The 17383-nt window shown below is 63.3% G+C and overlaps 1 protein-coding gene across 1 annotated transcript; it reads left to right on the top strand.

Moving 5' to 3' along the window:
• Positions 1-9497: 9497 nt before the first annotated feature.
• On the top strand, positions 9498-15588 carry NPTX1 (neuronal pentraxin 1). The gene is made up of 5 exons (XM_039226527.1): positions 9498-9965; positions 10371-10578; positions 12657-12901; positions 13960-14139; positions 14851-15588. The coding sequence occupies exons 1-5, from the start codon at positions 9519-9521 to the stop codon at positions 15070-15072; spliced, it is 1302 nt and encodes a 433-aa protein (XP_039082458.1). The 5' UTR covers positions 9498-9518; the 3' UTR covers positions 15073-15588.
• The last annotated feature ends 1795 nt before the right edge of the window (positions 15589-17383 follow it).

The following is a 17383-nucleotide window of genomic DNA, read 5'->3' as shown; positions in this document are numbered from 1 at the left end:
GGAATGTCCCCAGACTGACCTAAGGAATAAAGGGACAAAGGAAAGGGGGCTAGAGGCCCGTGGAGGGGATTTGGGGCTGGTGGGTTCCTGAGAAATTACCCAGAGCAGCTGCAGAGCTAAATACGATCGGTCTTGTAATTCACACAGAATGGACACTGATTCTACACGAAGCCAAATTTTGGGGTGTTCTCCGCCCCACCCTTGTTCCTAGCCATCGATCACCTAACTGACCTCCGTTGGTGCCAGAGCCGGATCTATTCTGGCCGGCAGACTCTTCTAAAGCAGTCGTGTGCTCCAAACACTGACATGGGTCCCCACGACCTTGTGTAATCGAAACCCTTAGCGAGACTTACAAAGAAGGTCCTGCAGACATCCACATCTGCCCCCCTGTTCATCCCGCTCTCCGCTAGAGCTCTTCCCAAACACCTTGCTGCCTCAGGGCCTTTGCACATGCTGCCTTTCCTTGCTTAGAATACCTCTCTGCCTAGACAATTCCCACTCCTGCTTCAGAGCTCAGCTAAAATGTCACTTTTTGAGAAGGCCCTCCATGGTCCCATCCTGGGTCAGAGGCCTGCTGTGTCCCCCCCCCCCCCCCCAGACGTTCCGACGTTCCTGAGTTAGCGGTGTTTTCCCCAAAAGCAGAGCTTGCAGCTGGTAGGTAGTTTATCCATGAAGTGGTCCAGGAGGGAAAGGGAATGCAGGGCTGAGGGGTGGAGCAGGCCCCTGTTGTGGGCAACAACTACTCAATCCCAGGGGGCCTCCCAAGGAGGCTTATGAATCATTCCATGGCCATCCACCTGGGGTAGAGACAGAATCTGACGCTTAATCGACTGAGCCACTTAGGCACCCCAGCTCGGGTCCATCTTCATGCTGTTGGCCAAGGGGGACCTCACGAGTGTGGACACCCGCATGTCTGGGTGTGCAGAGCAGTTGCAGCTGGTGTGGTCAGAGGAGCCCCAGATCCGAACAGAAAAGACAGACCATCTGGTGGCACGTGTGGCACCTGGCGTAGACCCAGTGCGGTGCGGTGACGGCAGCGAGAGGGGGCAGACCCGCTCCCTGCAGCGCTTCCAGAGCCGCGAGGATCTCTAGTTGGAGGCAGTCCCTGTGGGGGGAGCACGGGACAGGCTCTCCCCCCAGCGCCGCCCCAGGTGCCCGCCACCATCCTCGGCCGTGGGAGCACGGAGTAAATGGCTGAGGCAGGAACACGCGGAAGCGGAGGCCCCTTCTGCAGACGGAGCAAGGGGCGAGCTGGAGGGGACACGGAGCCCAGGCACCCCCCACACAGCCCACAGGGCCCTTCCTGGGAGGCCAGCCAGGGTGGCCGGAGCCTGGCCTTAGCCGTGACCGTGTGGGGACCCTGCCCGAGTGACCGCCAGCCCATGGGGCTGGTTCTGACGGAGCCGGGCTCTGACCAGCTTCCTGTGTTCCTGCTTCAGCGTCCCCCCCCCCGCCCTCCGAACGCTGGGCTGTCCCTGTGCTGAGCAGGAAATGGAACAGGAAATGAAAATCTTCCCAGAAAGAGGGCTTTTGACCCCAAGACATCCCACTAGGAAGGCTTTGTTCCGTTAGTCCTTTGTTTTCTTCCTCAGACACCTGAGCAGTTTAAGATTTCTCCTCCCTCCCGCGCACCTGCGCAGACACACACACACACACACACACACACACACACACACACACACACAATGGGTGTTTGAGAAGCACCCATTTGAGGCCCCCTCCCAGGAACTCCTTGTGTCCTCATGACACCCCAGGAGGGTAGGAGGGACCGCTCCCCCCCACAGGATCTGACAGCTTTAGACACTGACTCAGCACTGCACAAAAAAGAGGTGGGGTGTGCAGCCCAGATAAGAGAGAGCTCCCTGCTTCCTGCGTGTCACCTGGGCTCCCTCCTGGGCTGGCTGGGGTCCTGCCCTGCCGGGAGCTCAGCAACGTCACCGTCACGTCGTCACCATCAACTTCGCTGTGGTAACAACGGCCACTGATCTGTGCTGGCTGGGTGCCAGGCCTCCGCGGGGTGCAACATCCTTACACCTCACTCAGGGGCCTGAGTAAATAGTGGGGCTGGGGTGAGGGGAGGGCAGGGGGGACGCCGAGCTCACATGCTGAGCTACCTTCCCTTCCAACGCTGCTCACCCCACATCGGGGGGCTGCCCACGTCTTACTGATGTTGTTTTTGGGGGTTGGGGGCCCCCTGCTAAGCCACAGGCCATGTAATGTGCTCACTTCAGGGCCAGCCAGACACCAGCCTAGAGGGATCTCAATATAGCTCCCGGCAGTGGATGCCAACGTTTTAGGAAAAGTGCCTGAAATTGAAACTTAAAGCCCAGAAAATTGCAACCATTAACTTTTTAAAAAGTTAGCTGGAAAGCTCTTGGATCCCCCTGTCTGGGAGAATTCCTTGGGGCACATAGTATGTACTGGGAAAATGTCCACCAAATGAGTGAATGAATGGATGAGTGAGTGAATAGAAGTTCAGAAGGGCCAGGGCTCGCATTACTGGAATTAGTGGTGCCACTTAGGCCAAGGCACTAAAATGTGTAAAACAGCGCTTGGGCTCCGGCGGTTAAAGCATCCAACTCCTGATCTCAGCTCAGATCATGATCTCACAGTTGGAGCCCCATGTCAGGTTCCGCGCTGACAGCGGGAGCCTTCTGGGAATTCTCTCTGCCCCTCCCTTGCTAGCTTTCTCTGTCTCTCAAATTAAAATAAAATAAAATAAAATAAAATAAAATAAAATAAAATAAAATAGGTGAAAAAAGAAATGAACACGAACCCTGCACACAGTAGCTGTAAGACTCCCTCCACGATCAGACGGAGTCGGGTGTGTGCAGGTGCCTTGTCTGATGCAGACGCTGAAGGAGCTGATTCGTGGCGCGTCCTGGGGGCGCTGGAAGCCCGCAAGGGGCCCTGGGAGTCACCCCTCTGGCAGGAGGCAGGAGCCCCAGGCCGCCGGCCGCCCGCAGCCTCTGTCCCCGCTGTCCCCAGAGCAGGAAGCACCTGCCCCGCCCTGTCGGAAGGCGTGGGTGATGGCTTCCCTTGCCAGGATGCACCGTTTGTGTTCAAAACACCTGTACGCCTCCTGCATTTTACGTTTCCTGTGTCCTCTCCCGACGGTCGGCAGGTGGCGAGCTTGATGGGCAAGGACACGTTGGGCTGGCCGCCCCGGCACCCATCGCCCCAGCCTGATGCCGCTGGCTGGGGGAGCAAACGCTCATGCATACTGGCGAGGGCGGCCACACGCATGGCTGAGGGCCCAGCACCCGGGGTTCAGAAAGCCTACAGGTGGTCCCTTGAATACTGAAGCGGGGGGGCGTTCCCCTCCATCGTCTCCTGCTTCCCACCCTCGCCCTGGGCGGTCTCCCTCCGCTCCCAGGGGTACTGACGGCCCCTGTCCAGGCCCCGCCTGGGCACACTGAAGAGCCCACTAAGGGCCGGGTTCCGGGACAGGTGCCTGGCCTTCATCACTTCCATCTCCTCCTGGCTGGCAGAGACGCGTCCCAGTGTGCATGGGTGTCTCCCTCCCTTGGGACCTTCCTGTCCCCAGGGCCCCCCCCCCCCCCCCCCCGCCCACCCCACAAGGGAAGGGTCAGCAGTCAGGTCTGCTCCGCTTTGCAACCAGGTCACCACCAAGTCCTGACAACCGAATCTCTTACAATGTTCTCCAATCCGTCTTTCTCTCCCCACGCCTGCCCCCTGCCATGGCTGCCGCCACATCCCTGTCACTTCCAGCAGCAGCCGCTGAGCCAGCGTCCCCAGCGGGCCCCACTCCCCCGCAGGCCTGCTGCCCATGGAAGGACCCTCAGGTAGGATCCCTCACACTCAGGACTGCAGCCCCGCCTCCCCGTCCACTGGAGGAAATCCTGTGGAAATCGGCCGTGTGCCAGCCACACCTCCTCCCGCCTCTGCCCTGCACTTGACTCAAGGGCGGCTCCTCCCTCCACGGAGTGCCCCCGTGGCCCCGCACTGCTTACGCTGGCCCTGGCCTTCCTCACTTACTCCTCAAGGCCGCTCTCTGGTGGACATCCTTAGGAGACCCTCGTGATGCTGAACCCTGACCCACCCAGCTGCCACGGCTGGGGGCGGGGGTCGCTTGTTCCCACGGCACTCACCTGCCACACTGGGGGTGCATTTATACCCACACGGCCGGAGAGACGAGCGCTCTCTGGGACACAGCACTGTGTATCTGTCCCCTGTGGCCCAGCGCCCGGCCTGCACCTCAGAAGATGCTCTGGAAATATTTGCTGAACTGAGAGCAAACTTTATGAATATTTACACGGTACTACATGCCCACGATTCTGCCTGGCACCAGAAACTCCTGCTTGGAGAAAAGTGAGGGGAACCTTCCCGAGAAGGGCTCACACTTCTGCCTTTCATGAAACTCCCGTTCGTTGGGGTGGCACCAGCTGGCCACCACCGTCTCCATGCTGGGCTCCAGGGGAGCGCAGGGCAGGGCAGGGAGGGAGACTGCCCGGGGCTCTGTCCCCAGACAGGGCGGCTCAGAGGAGGGAAGGGCTCAGAGGGAACGCCAGCCGGAGGCAGGGGGTCTGGAGGCCAGCAGGGACCCCCCCGTCCCAGGCTAATGACCACCGTCCATGACACGACCACTGTCCACGACTGGGGAGCCCCTGCCGTGGCTGCTGACGGTTCGGCTGTATTGGCTCAATGGAACCTGTAAACCGGGTGGTGAAGCAGGGGTGGTGTCTCCTCCCAGGGCGGCGGGTGAGAAGCTCCGGGGCCCGGGTTCTGTGGCCTGACCCACCTCCACCACTGGGTGTGGGCAGCGTGGGCCTCCGACCCCCTTCAGCCTCTCACTGCCACCCGGTCCCATCCATCGGAGGGCTCTTCCCCTTGCCGGTCAGGGTCAGGGCTCCCGCACTGAGCCGGAGAGGGGGTGTGGGGCTGTGGGGGGGGCAGTCCGGAGGCCGGGGCTCGCCCCTCAGCGATGCCTTCCCTGGACGTGTGCAGCCTTGGGCTTCTCTGGGCCTCCCTCGGTGCCCTCACCTGCCAGTTGAGGTCAGTAGCCTGGCTGTGCCTTACGGGCAAATGAATGAATATGGACACAGAGCTTTGTAAAGGGACAGTTTCTTTTCTTTCTTTCTTTCTTTCTTTCTTTCTTTCTTTCTTTCTTTCTTTCTTTCTTTCTTTCTTTCTTTCTTTCTTCTTTCTTCTTTCTTCCTTCCTTCCTTCCTTCCTTCCTTCCTTCCTTCCTTTCGTTCTTTCGTTCTTTCTTNTTCTTTCTTCTTTCTTCTTTCTTCCTTCCTTCCTTCCTTCCTTCCTTCCTTCCTTCCTTTCGTTCTTTCGTTCTTTCTTTCTTTTTTAATTTTAATGTTTATTCTGAGAGAGAGAGAATGCCCCATAAGCAGGGGAGGGGTAGAGAGAGGCACAGAGAGAGAGAACTCTAAGCAGGCACTGTGCCGTCAGCCCAGAGCCTGACATGTGGCTCCATCTCACGGACTGGGACATCATGACTTGAGCTGAAATCAAGAGTCAGACGCTTAACCAACGGAGCCGCCCGGGGACCCCTGCAAAAGGACAGTTTCTTGTTTATAAGATTGGGTTATAATTGCAGGAAGAGGGTGGAAGGAACCGCTTGGGTGGAGCCCATCCCCCAGCAGAGCTGGGGGGCAGGGGCCTGTCCCTGTCACGCTAGAGTGGGTAGGCCAGGTCTGTCAGGAGAGCTAGTCCACTGAGGCCTCACGGGGCTTGCTGCCGGCCAAGCGGGCCCTCGCTCACCCCTTGAGCCCAGAACCATCTCATGGGGCAAGGCGGCGGCGGGAGGTGGGGTGGGGGGAGGGGTATCACGTGGCCTGGCTCTGCTCTGAGGGTCTGGCTGGCAAGGTCCCGTTGATCTCACCTGGTGGCAGCCAGAAGCCCATCTCCTCTGCTCCAGGGACAACCTGTGGGCGCCACACTCCCGACACCTCCCGGGGGAGGGAAGGGGGTGGAACCAGAGGCAGAAAAGCACACAAGCCACAGCTGCCCAAGGAACTTCACAAAGTGAGCCCTGATCGATCAACAAACAGAACCCAGCCAGCATGGCAGGGGCCGCCGCAAGCACAGGCGCACAGTCAAGGGACAGCTTAGAGCGTTGCAGGAAGTGTCCCCCCATGTTTCTTTTTTTTTTAATTTTTTTTATAGTTTATTTATTTTTCAGACAGAGAGAGACAGAACAAGAGCGGGGGAGGGGCAGAGAGAGAGGGAGACACAGAATCTGAAACAGGCTCCAGGCTCTGAGCTGCCAGCACAGAGCCCGATGCGGGGCTTGAACCCCCGAACCGCGAGATCATGACCTGAGCTGAAGTCGGACGCTTAACCGACTGAGCCCGCCAGGCGCCCCGACCCCCATGTTTCAATGCCACCCCGACGCTCCTGCAAAGCGCCCTCCCATCCTAGCTGAGATCCCAGCTCGCCGGCAGGGCCACTCCCCTGGTATGTCCGCAGAACACGGACCTGACACGGCCCACCCGTGTCCCAGAGCTGGCTCGGCCAGGACTCCTGCCTTCCCTTCCCTGCTGGGGGTGCCACAGCTCGGCCCACCCCACCCCTCTTCTCCCCAGCCCGCTCACTTCCGGGGTAGCTATTTCAAGAGGCAAGGTGCCCCTAAATTCTAGACAGGCCGTGTGTCCCTGTCCTGGCGTCTTCCTAGCTCTTTTCAGTGTTTTCGGGGGGCCTTCTCAGCATCCACCCGGTGGCCCCCTCTTGCCCACTTCTAGGGGAGCCCTTCTTGCTCAGGCAGAGGTGCTAGACCAGCTCATGGCCTTGCTCCAGGGAGAGGACGGACCCAGGAGACCCCACCATCCTCTCCCACCAGGGGAGGGCAGAGCGGGCTGGAGGCCCCGCTCATTGCTTTGTTTTCGGGGATTTGCACGCTGATTGTTAAATGGGGCCATCGTTATAATTTAAGTTACACAAACTTATTAAAAACACTATATTACAAATAAAAGTAGCGCATACGCAGAACTCATCACTTTCTAATTATTTTATTACGTTTTGCCATCGTCTACATCCTCGAGGTTACACCTCCTGCGTCCTGATGGTGGGAGTGGGGGGAGTAAGGGGCAAGCAGTCTGGTGGCAGCGCCTCTCTTTCCAGCTCTGTGGCCAGGGTTTCCACTTCCTGGCTGCCCTCTGCGTTCTGGGATGTGGGGCCCAGGCCAGGCTGGGAGAGCGGCGAGTCCACAGAGGAAGGTGCCCCTGCGCCCGGGCCTTCCCACCAGCTAGCTAGGCAGCTCCAGGCTCCTTCTCTGAGGGTTTCTGGCAGGTGGCCCCAGGGGTATTAGATGCCTCTGAGCCCTGGGGAGGGAGAGGAAGCCACAAACGCGATCAGGTTTGAATCCTCCCTTGCCCAAGGTCTTGAGTGCCCTTAAGTGGATTGAAAGAAGGCAGAGAGAGAGGTAACACAGCCCTCCACCTACCTGTCTGAGCAGGGCCCGCCTGTCTGCAGGGGTCCCGCATAGCGTTCCGCGTCTCCACAGCTCCCTCTCGCTGCCCCCGGACGCGCCCCAGAGCCCCCCACCCCTCGGAGGCCCGCTACTCCATTCCCTGCGGGGCAGTGGGGGTGGCCAGGTGCCCGGGTCTCCTTCCCTGCCGGTGGTGGTTCGGCCCCCGCCCCCACGTCTTACTTCGGCGGCTCAGGACGCGAGAGTGGCCGTAGGTCCGGCTCCGTCCACGCCGCCTGCCCCAGGCCCCGCCAGGCCCTTCTCCCGCGCCTATTCAGTCTCTTGGGCGCGCCCTCCCCCTCGGCCCGGGACAGCCTCGCTTCCGGGGCCCCCGCGCGGGGAGTTGCTCCCGAGTCGCCTTCTCGCCTGGGGAGATCCGGGCCCAGACCCGCGGGGGCGCCGAGGCCAGAAGTCCGCACACCCCGGGGGCCCGGGGCTCAGAGCGCGAGACCGCGGCGTGCGGCCCGCGGGGTCCCTCTGGCGCCGGGAAGCGGAGGCCGAAGGACGCGCGGGCTCCGGGAAGGCTCGGGGCTGAGGCTCTGAGGGAACGCAGGCTGTGGGGCGCCCGGGGCACGAGTGGGACGCGGCGGCCGAAAGGCACGGAGACCGCGGTTTCTCAAAAAGGTCTCAAGAGAGCTGCAGCCCCCGCACCCTGCAGCTGCCGGTGGGTCCCCTGGGCGGGGGGTGTATCGGGAGCGTCCGCCGGGCCGCCTCCACCGCGGGTCTAGCCTGGGCTCATGCTGTCACCTGGAGCCGGCCCTCGGGGTCCTGACGCCTGCTTCCTCCTCCGCACAGTTGGGGCTCCGAACCTGGCGGCCTCTAGAGCGCGTTTGGCTCCGACCGACTGGGGCGCGCCAGCGGCTCGCGCCTGCCTAGAACCCGGGCGTCCGAACCCGGACGGGAAAACAGGTGCAAGTGGGGGGCGGGGCGAGGGAGGTGGGCGTGAGCAAAGCGCCGTCGTGTGGGGCTGCACTCCGGCGACCACCCCGCCGAGGGCAGGGACCCCTCCCTACCTGCCATCGGCCGAGAAGCGGGTCGAGCCGGGGCTCGCGGAGTCCCGAAAGCCCGACACGCGCACGGCCACACACGGACGTGCACGCGCGCCTCCGCGACGGGCGGGCGCCCCGGGAGCGCGGAAGGGCCCGCCTGGCGGAGCCCCTCGGAAGCGGCGCGGGGCAGCGCCTCCCGCGGGGCTGCAGGGAGCGTCCCGCCCCGGCGGCGCCTCTGCCCGGAATCGGGCCGGCTCCGCTGGCAGGAAAGGCTCGATCCGCTGGGGCTCCATCCGAGAAGTGCCCGCCCACCCCGCCGGCTGGGGGCGGGGGGCTGTGCTGCCATCCCCCCAGGACGACGTTTCCGGGTCCCCCAAACCCCGCGCCTGTGGGAGGGGGCAGGAGCGCAAAGAACGCGGTCGTGGAACAATCTCCAGACCCGACCCCACACGGACATCCCAGAAACCCCCTCTCTGGACTTAGGCGCGCCGCGCGGATCGCCTTCCCAGCGCTCCACGCTCGGCACCCGGGTGTAGACGGGTTGGGTCCCTGGGGACCCGGCCCGAGCCCCCAGGGGGTTCTGTGCTGCCAAGAGCATTGAGCGGAATTCTGTCTCCTGGGCCCGATGCGGGCTCCCACCCGCCCGCAGCCCCGTCGGAAATTTGGGGACATCTTGCAGGTGGCCCATCCCACAGTCCCAGGCCGCGCCCCCCCCCGTCCCCCTCCCGCCTGGGGCTCTCCCAGCCTCCCGGGAACCTGCCCCCGCCCGGCGGGGGGAGGGGCGGGGGAGGAGGCCGGGGGAGGCTCTGCCCCCACGCGCGCCCCCACGACCCCCGGCGCGCCGCGGGCCGGCCGCAGACAATTAAAGCGGGATTCCTCCCCCGCTGACGTCGGCAGCGCCGAGGCCCCTCCCGCGGCGGCATAAAAGGCGCGGGCTCCGCAGCGCGGGCGGCAGTGAGGGCCGGGCAGCGCGGCGCCGAGCACTGCGCGGCCCAGCAGCGCGGCGCCCAGAGCGCGGGCCGCCCGCCGAGCCCCGCCGAGCCGAGCCCCGGGAGCCGGGCCGCGCGCCGCCCCCCGCGCCCGCAGCCATGCCGGCCGGCCGCGCCGCGCGCACCTGTGCGCTGCTCGCCCTCTGCCTCCTGGGCAGCGCGGCCCAGGATTTCGGGCCGACGCGCTTCATCTGCACCTCGGTGCCCGTGGACGCCGACATGTGCGCCGCGTCCGTGGCCGCCGGCGGCGCCGAGGAGCTCCGGAGCAACGTGCTGCAGCTCCGCGAGACCGTGCTGCAGCAGAAGGAGACCATCCTGAGCCAGAAGGAGACCATCCGCGAGCTGACCACCAAGCTGGGCCGCTGCGAGAGCCAGAGCACGCTGGACGCGGGCGCCGGCGAGGCCCGGGCCGGCGGCGGTGGCCGCAAGCAGCCGGGCTCGGGCAAGAACACCATGGGCGACCTGTCCCGGACGCCGGCCGCCGAGACGCTCAGCCAACTCGGGCAAACTTTGCAGTCGCTGAAAACCCGCCTGGAGAACCTGGAGGTCTGCGCGCGCCGCGCTTCCCCCTCTGGCTCGCGCGCCCCTCTGCCCTGCCCTGCCCCCTCTCCCGGCCCGACACACCCCCGCCCCCCCCCCCCCCCAGACGGCGGCGGCCACCCCCCCCCCCTCCCCGCCAGGCTGCCCCCGCATTCGCCCTGAGGGGACCGCGCCGCGGGGCCTCCCGGCGCGGTCCCCGCTCCCCGCTCCCCGCGTAACGGCGTNGGCTCGGCCGGGCAGCCCGGAGCCCGAGGGACCCCGCAGACGGCGGCGGCCACTCGCCCGAGCTCCCCGCCAGGCTGCCCCCGCATTCGCCCTGAGGGGACCGCGCCGCGGGGCCTCCCGGCGCGGTCCCCGCTCCCCGCTCCCCGCGTAACGGCGTGGTTTCCCCCTGCCCTTGCACCCCCGCAGCAGTACAGCCGGCTCAATTCCTCCAGCCAGACCAACAGCCTCAAGGACCTGCTGCAGAGCAAGATCGATGACCTGGAGAGGCAGGTGCTGTCTCGGGTGGACACTCTGGAGGGGGGAAAGGGTGGCCCCAAGAACGACACGGAGGAGAGACTCAAGATCGAGAGCGCCCTGACCTCCCTGCACCAGCGGATCAGCGAGCTGGAGAAAGGTAATGGGCTGGAGGTAGTGGGATAGGGGTGGGGGGCCGCCCTCTGCCTGCCAGGCTCCCTGGGCCATCGGGACCCTGCCTCGGGTCCTCGCCTCCTGCCTTGCTCGGCTCCAGGCTGTAAAAGCCTGGAGACTCTCCGGTCCCCTGGCCCCCTTCCTGCTTCCTGAGTCCCTGCCCTGGGTTTTGGGTTTCCAGTCGGTTTTCCTGATAGGGCTGGGGACATACAGAGGGAACAGAAGCAGAGTGAGAAAGGGACTGACTGGTGTCCGCTTCACACACACGCTCCCCCCCAACACACACGCTGGAAGGATTTTTCCAAGTCTGATTTGTTTAATGTTCAGCAAGTTTGCACTGTGGCTGCGACGCTCCCAAACCCTCCCTGGTAAGAAAGCCGGGCTCTAGCTGGTTCCCATCCCCAGTAGAGAGTGGGGTGTGGGCTGGGGATGGGTCCTCCTGGTTCCCAGCAGATTCGGGCCCTGAGTAGGGTTTCTCCCAGCTCATCACCGCCCGTGGTGTCCTGTGGGGCTCTCTGGGCCCCCCGCTTCAGGTGAGCCCCCTCCCCATGGCTTTATCTTCTGAGTAATCCAAGCCCCGCTATCTCGCATGTGCTGTGGTTCTTGGGTCACCAGCTGTGGCCGGCCCCAGCTGCACTCCAGGGCTCACAGATGCGCTGGGCTCAGCCTTGAAGTCACAGAAATCAAACAAGGTTGTAAAAGAAGGGGGGAGTGTTCTTGGGCTTGGAGCAAGGCCACGTGACCCTTCTTGGACCGCAAAATGTGCCGGATGGATTTAAACAGTGCCATCTTAAGGCACGTTATGTAACTGAAAAACAGATCAGGGGAAGGAGGGACGGGGGAGGGAGGGGGAGGGAAGGAGGGGAGATTGGGGGGAATGAAAAACACCCCCTAGAGAGGCCAGGGACTGGATCTGCTTGAAGGTGGCGCATGCAAGCCTGGGGTGGTTGGGGGAGCACAGAGGGGGCCGCTCTGCTGTGATGGGGGGGGTGCTGACCCAGCAGGATGCATTCTAGAAATAATCCTTGGCCTGGGGGCTGGTTCAGCTTTGGGCTCCCTGGCAGCCCCGGAGCACACCCAGAAGCTGGCAGGTGTGCACGTTCCCGGCTCTGAGCCTGGTGCCCGTGCCCACTGCTGGGTTGGAATGTTTTGCCTGGAGTCAGTCACACCATACCCAGGGCCACAGCTACAGCGCGTGCGTGGGTTGGGAGGGGGCAGACAAGCATCCCCGAGACGTTGCTGGCAGGCCGGGGCTGTTGTGGCCGGGGAGGCTATCGGGCCGGGAGCCTGAGTTTTCAGGAAACACACGAGTCTCTCCCTGAGAATGAATGGCAGAATCCTCAAAGCAGTCACCTTGGGGGCCCCTGGCTCCCTGGTGTCCTGCTCTCTCTGCAGGGCTCCAGGCAGCGGTAACAGAATCGCTTTCCCTCCTGGGGGGTAGAGATGTTCTGGAAACAGCCAGAGCTCTCAGGACTGGTTGAGTGGGTATGGTGAGTGGCCAGGGACTGCAGCATGTCCTGGCCTCGAGCGGAGTGGGCCGGGCACCAGGGGCCTGGCTGTCGGGTGGGCATCCAGGAGGGGTGTTTGTGAAAAATGGCCAGCAGCCTGCCTCCTGCAGTCAGGCGACTGGCGAAGGGGCTGCTCTGGGGGGCACTAGCCTCTTTCAGGCCGGAGGAGACCTCCCTCAGTGGCCACACCAGCAAGGGCCGGTTTACCACGTGTGCACTGACCAGGCCCGCCTTGCAGCCCAGGCGCAGATGCTCACAGCCCACCACGTCCCTCCCCCTCCCCCTCCCCCCATCCAGCTTCCCCAGAGGCAGGAGGGACCAGGGAGTGCCGATCTTGGGTCAGCTCTTTTGTTCTGGCCTCCTGCCCTCAGGCAAAGCACTTGACCCCGCCCCCCCCCCCCCCCCCAGCATCTGTAGACTGGAGATGAGTCTGCGCATCTGCTTTCTTGAGCTTGGGTTGGGGGGAGGGGAGCGCAGAATGGGCTTCCGACCAAGACCAGGACCAGGCCCGGTGCTTTGAGGTGCCGATGACAGGACTGCGTCCTGTCCTTTTCAGGTCAGAAGGACACCCGTCCCGGAGACAAATTCCAGCTCACATTCCCACTGCGGACCAACTACATGTACGCCAAGGTGAAGAAGAGCCTGCCGGAGATGTACGCCTTCACCGTGTGCATGTGGCTCAAGTCCAGTGCCGCGCCCGGGGTGGGCACGCCCTTCTCCTACGCCGTGCCCGGCCAGGCCAACGAGCTGGTTCTCATTGAGTGGGGCAATAATCCCATGGAGATCCTCATCAACGACAAGGTAAAGCCCCCCGCTCCCCGGCCCAAGCCGTCTGGGCCCCAGCAGGTCCCCGGTGGCGGTGGCGTGAGAGACGCGGCTGCGGATACTGCTGAGGTCCCAACGGAAGTGCCCGCCAGGCAGCACTGAGGGAGGTGAAGGGCAAAGATGGGCAATGGCGAGGGTGCCCTGGCCCTACTCTCAAGAGGGTGAAGCTGGAACTTTCTCAGATGAGGCTTCCCGGGAGGACCCTGGATGCTCCCGGGTGGGTCAGGGCGCCCCAATCCCTCCTGCTCCAGCCCTCATCGCTGGGAGGAGGCCAGACGCACGCGCCGCCCTCGAGAGTCCGCCTTTTCCCTCCCGGGAGGCTTCCCCATCGTGGTCGTCATGGTCGTCTGCAGCAGTGAAGTTACCTGCCGGCTTTCAAATGCCTGAGCCGGTGTTGGTAGTAAATCCCTAAAACCCAGGCTGGGGATCGGAATCCAAGGCCCTGCTGTTGGTGCCTTGACCAGAAAGCATTGTTCCCGTCTGGGCGAGTTAACGTGTGGGCAGGTTCCCTGTCTGCCGCACCGTCCGCCCACCCGGGATGTGAGAGGGGGAGGGAAACCCCAGGCCGGAGGCTGGCCTGTGCTCTAACAGGCATGGTGCCATGCCCCCTGGCGTCTGAGCCTCTGCAGAGCCTTCGCGGGTGTAGACCCAGCCGATCTGGCAGTAGAAGGAGGGAGAGGAGGCCGGGACGGCAGCGGTGAGCTGAGACCCAAGTGGTGGGGTGCTCCTTCCCAGGGCTGGTTCTGTAGGGCGAGCCAGGAGGGGTGAGGACATTGTGCACTCAGATCCATCTCAGGAGCCCCTTGGCAAATGGTTGCATTTCGCGTGTGACTCCGGGATCCATCAGGGATGGGGCTGACGGACGCTGAGGCCCAGAGGGGCAGGTGCTGAGGGAGCTTCGCAAAGGTGTTCATCTGAGACGTAGGGATAAGTAGGGATAAGAAGCGTCGCGGTTGAACTAGTAAGTAGTGAGGATCGCTAATCCTGTGTCGTGGCCCCTGTACCCGTTATGTCACGTGTGCCGTCCTTCCCAGGTGGCCAAGCTGCCCTTTGTAATCAATGACGGCAAGTGGCACCACATCTGCATCAGCTGGACCACCCGGGATGGGGTCTGGGAAGCCTACCAAGATGGCACCCAGGGCGGCAGCGGCGAGAACCTGGCGCCCTATCACCCCATCAAGCCCCAGGGCGTGCTGGTGCTGGGCCAGGAGCAGGTACCGCCTGGGGAGGGGGTGCTGGCCGCCGCGGGAGGAGCCCCAGAAGCAGAGAAGGGAGAGCCGGGGAGGGGGGTAAGGAGGGAGGGAGTTGGAGAGGGGAGTGGCTCCCCCACCCCCAGGGGGACCCAAGAGAAACAGGTTATGCAGCACCGGGCAGAGACCCACTGGGTGGGCTCATCCCGAAGGGCACATTGGGCAGCCGTGGTCTCCAGGCTGCCCGCGGCGGCAGCAACAGTGTCTTTGGGGAAGGCAAGTCTGCCTTGAGGGATGCACGGTGTACTTCCCGGGAGCGGTTTGTGTCCACCTTGGGCGCTGGAGGGAAGGCAGGGGGTGGGTCCCAGCTTCCAGGCCTTCTGTTCCCTGTGGGGCTTGGCAAAGAGTGCCGTCTGAGCGAAGGCAAGGAGAGCAACGGTGGCTCCCGCGGTTGTGCCAGGCCCCGGCCAACCCCCCTCACTGGCCGAGGGGAAGGCAGAGTCCAGGTGCCCCAGACAAGCTCTGCACCCAGAGCGGGGGTGGCCGGTAGTGTCCCTTTTCCTGTGCACCCCGTGGGAGGGGGCTTCTAGCTGAAGACCCAGAGACGGGACGCAAAATGGTGCTTGGGAGGTAGATGTGAGGTCCCCCAATGGGGGAGACCGGAGACATACCCCTCGAGATGGTCCCCCCTCCCCTCCACCCCTCTCCACCCTCACCCTCTGCTTTTCTCTGAAGGACACTCTGGGAGGCGGGTTTGATGCCACCCAAGCGTTCGTGGGCGAGCTGGCCCATTTCAACATCTGGGACCGCAAGCTGACCCCCGGGGAGGTGTACAACCTCGCCACGTGCAGCAGCAAGGCGCTTTCTGGCAACGTCATCGCCTGGGCCGAGTCCCACATCGAGATCTATGGCGGAGCCACCAAGTGGACATTCGAAGCCTGTCGCCAGATCAACTGAGGCTCCTGCCAGCCGAGCCTCCCGCCCCTCGGGCCGGCCCGCCCGCCTCCCCCCTGCTTGTGCGGTGATGACCCGTCTCGTGTCTCCTTCTCTCCCTCTCCCCAGGAGTGACTCAAGGCCCCCCCCTCGCACGTGCTCGCACACAGCCTGGTTTGTCCTGGTGCCCGGGAAGCAGGGCCAGCTGCCCCCACTCCGAGGAGCCTGCGCGCCTGGGCTCAGGCCTGCTCGTGCTCCCGCGGGCTCGGTGCGGACGGAGGTGAGAGGGCGCGTGTGTCTGCGGGTGTGTGTCTCTGGGGAGGCGTTTTCTCTCCTTCCTCCTCCTCCTTGCCGCGGGGAAATCGCACTGGTCACACATCTGTGCTTGCCGACTCAGCTGCCCGCCTGCCCTGTGGCTGGTGCGGCTTTGTCTCTGTTTGCAGACCTTTTCCAGAGCTGTGTGGCTCTACACCCGTAAAATAAACGTCTCCTGGTGGTGTGTTCCGGGCCGGGGGCCTCTCCACAGAGAATTTCCATTTTGTCATGGGAGTTGCTTTTCTCTGGCACTGCCCTGGGGTGGGACCCGTGCTCTCTGGCGGTGGTGGTGGGCAGAGGTGAGGGGGGCCAGCCCCAGGCACTGGGCGGTCCCCCCCCATCCCAGCTCCCAGACACCACACTTGCACTTGGCATCTGAGAGCAGTGGTGCTGGGCCTGGAAGCTGCCTTGCACGCCCGGCTTGGTGGCTCTGGCCCAGGACAGTGCCTCGGGCCTCCTTGTACCCTTCGGGACTGGGGTCCGTCCCCGTCTTTCGGCTGTCCGCTGGTGCCCCTGAGAGAGGAGTGTCCCTCCCACAGTCCAGGAAGCCGGGCTTCCCGGGCCCTTCCTGTTTGGCCTCCGGCCGTGGGAGACCAGAGGCATCTGTGGGTCAGTTCAACAGGAGGGACCTTTCAGAAAAGGAAACCTACATTCCGACTGAGACCCAGCCCATTAGGACCTCTGCCCCTGGGACCCCACCTGTCGACAAGAAGGTTCCTCCCGATTTTGACAGCCACCTTCCTCCCACACTCCCAGGCCCAGCAAACTGGCTCAGTGGGTCCTCTGAGGAGGCAGGGCCTCTGGAGGCCTCTCACGGGGAGCCAGACGCAGCCAGTGCTGGGGCCTGAAACCCACTTCCCCTTCTTCCCAGGGCTCAGGTCCCGGAGCAGCCCCCAGCATGTCACCAGCTGGTGACACCAAGACACGACCAGTGTCCAGATCTTTAACTTTATTTTCCCCCACGGAAAGCAACCATACACATTTCCTTCTGGTCTTTCCGAGGCAGGGAGAAAGTGTGTGTGTGTGTGTGTGTGTGCGCGCATGCGTGTATGTGTGTGTGTGTGTGTGTGTGTGTTTCTGTGTGTGCACGTGTGTTGAGAGAGAGAGAGAGAAGAACTCCAAGACGGATCATGCCCAAGGCGAGGTGGGCGCCCCGCTCAGCTCCATCTGGGGGTCACACGCCTTGGGGCCACCCTGGATTCCGTCACCAGGGGTCTAATTAGCAAAATGCTGGCAAGTCTTTCTAGAAATCCTACCGCACTGCCTGGCTCATGTGCAGCTGCAGACGTTTCTTCAGGAGGCGCAGGTGTTCTGTCTTCTGTTCCTTCAGGGGCACCTGTCTCCTTACACGCAGGTCCATGTTGTGTCGCAAACCTCGTGCGTCTGTGTGTGTCTGTGTTGGTGTCTCCGTGCCCGTGTTCCCGTGGGTGTCTGCACAGCCCCCGGCCGCCGCTCCGCGATGCATCGCCCTTGTTCCGAGGGTGCGGGCCAAGCGCCACGCTGCGTGTCGTCGTTTAGCAGTGGCTTTTCTCCGAGAACCTTGCGCTTCGCCACCGCCCGCCGGGTCGTGGCACCTCAGATCTGCAGGGGTCTCCTCTGTTTGCATGTTCCCTGGGGTGGCGTGTCCCTCGCTCCTTCAGTCCGATGTGTGTCCCCTACCTGCATGGACTTCTGGTTCTGTGTTGTGTGCCTGGTGCCACCCATTGTTCTGTGACCATCCGTGTAGCTGCCGAAAATGGCTGGATAAAGAAGCCAAGGGTGTCGGGGGAGGTCGAGGGAGGGATCCGCGTCCCTCTCCCCCTCCCCACTCCCCAAACACACCAAGAAGTATTTTTCAACATGTAGGTTGACAAGGAGCCTAAACAGAGCCCATGGTTGGGACAGAGCGAGAGCTTGGAATCCCCCCTTGAGCCCAGATCGGCCCCACCCCCCACTTCAGCCACCTCGGAGCTGCTGCCCTGGCAAAGGCCCGGAGGGTGCTGGGTGTTCTGTCAGCACCTCCCACCAGCCCCTGCCGATC

The sequence above is a fragment of the Hyaena hyaena genome, unplaced genomic scaffold, assembly GCF_003009895.1.
Source record: "Hyaena hyaena isolate Hyena2069 unplaced genomic scaffold, ASM300989v1 scaffold_21, whole genome shotgun sequence".
Lineage (NCBI taxonomy): Eukaryota > Metazoa > Chordata > Mammalia > Carnivora > Hyaenidae > Hyaena > Hyaena hyaena.
This window is presented reverse-complemented; position numbering and strand designations above follow the sequence as displayed.

Excerpts from the sequence above, each read along its gene's own strand:
- NPTX1 (XM_039226527.1), top strand. The coding sequence starts at position 9,519 with ATGCCGGCCGGCCGCGCCGCGCGCACCTGTGCGCTGCTCGCCCTCTGC. Across the intron at positions 10,579-12,656 it reads GATCAGCGAGCTGGAGAAAG|GTCAGAAGGACACCCGTCCC; the intron begins GTAATGGGCTGG and ends TGTCCTTTTCAG. Across the intron at positions 14,140-14,850 it reads TGGTGCTGGGCCAGGAGCAG|GACACTCTGGGAGGCGGGTT; the intron begins GTACCGCCTGGG and ends TTTTCTCTGAAG.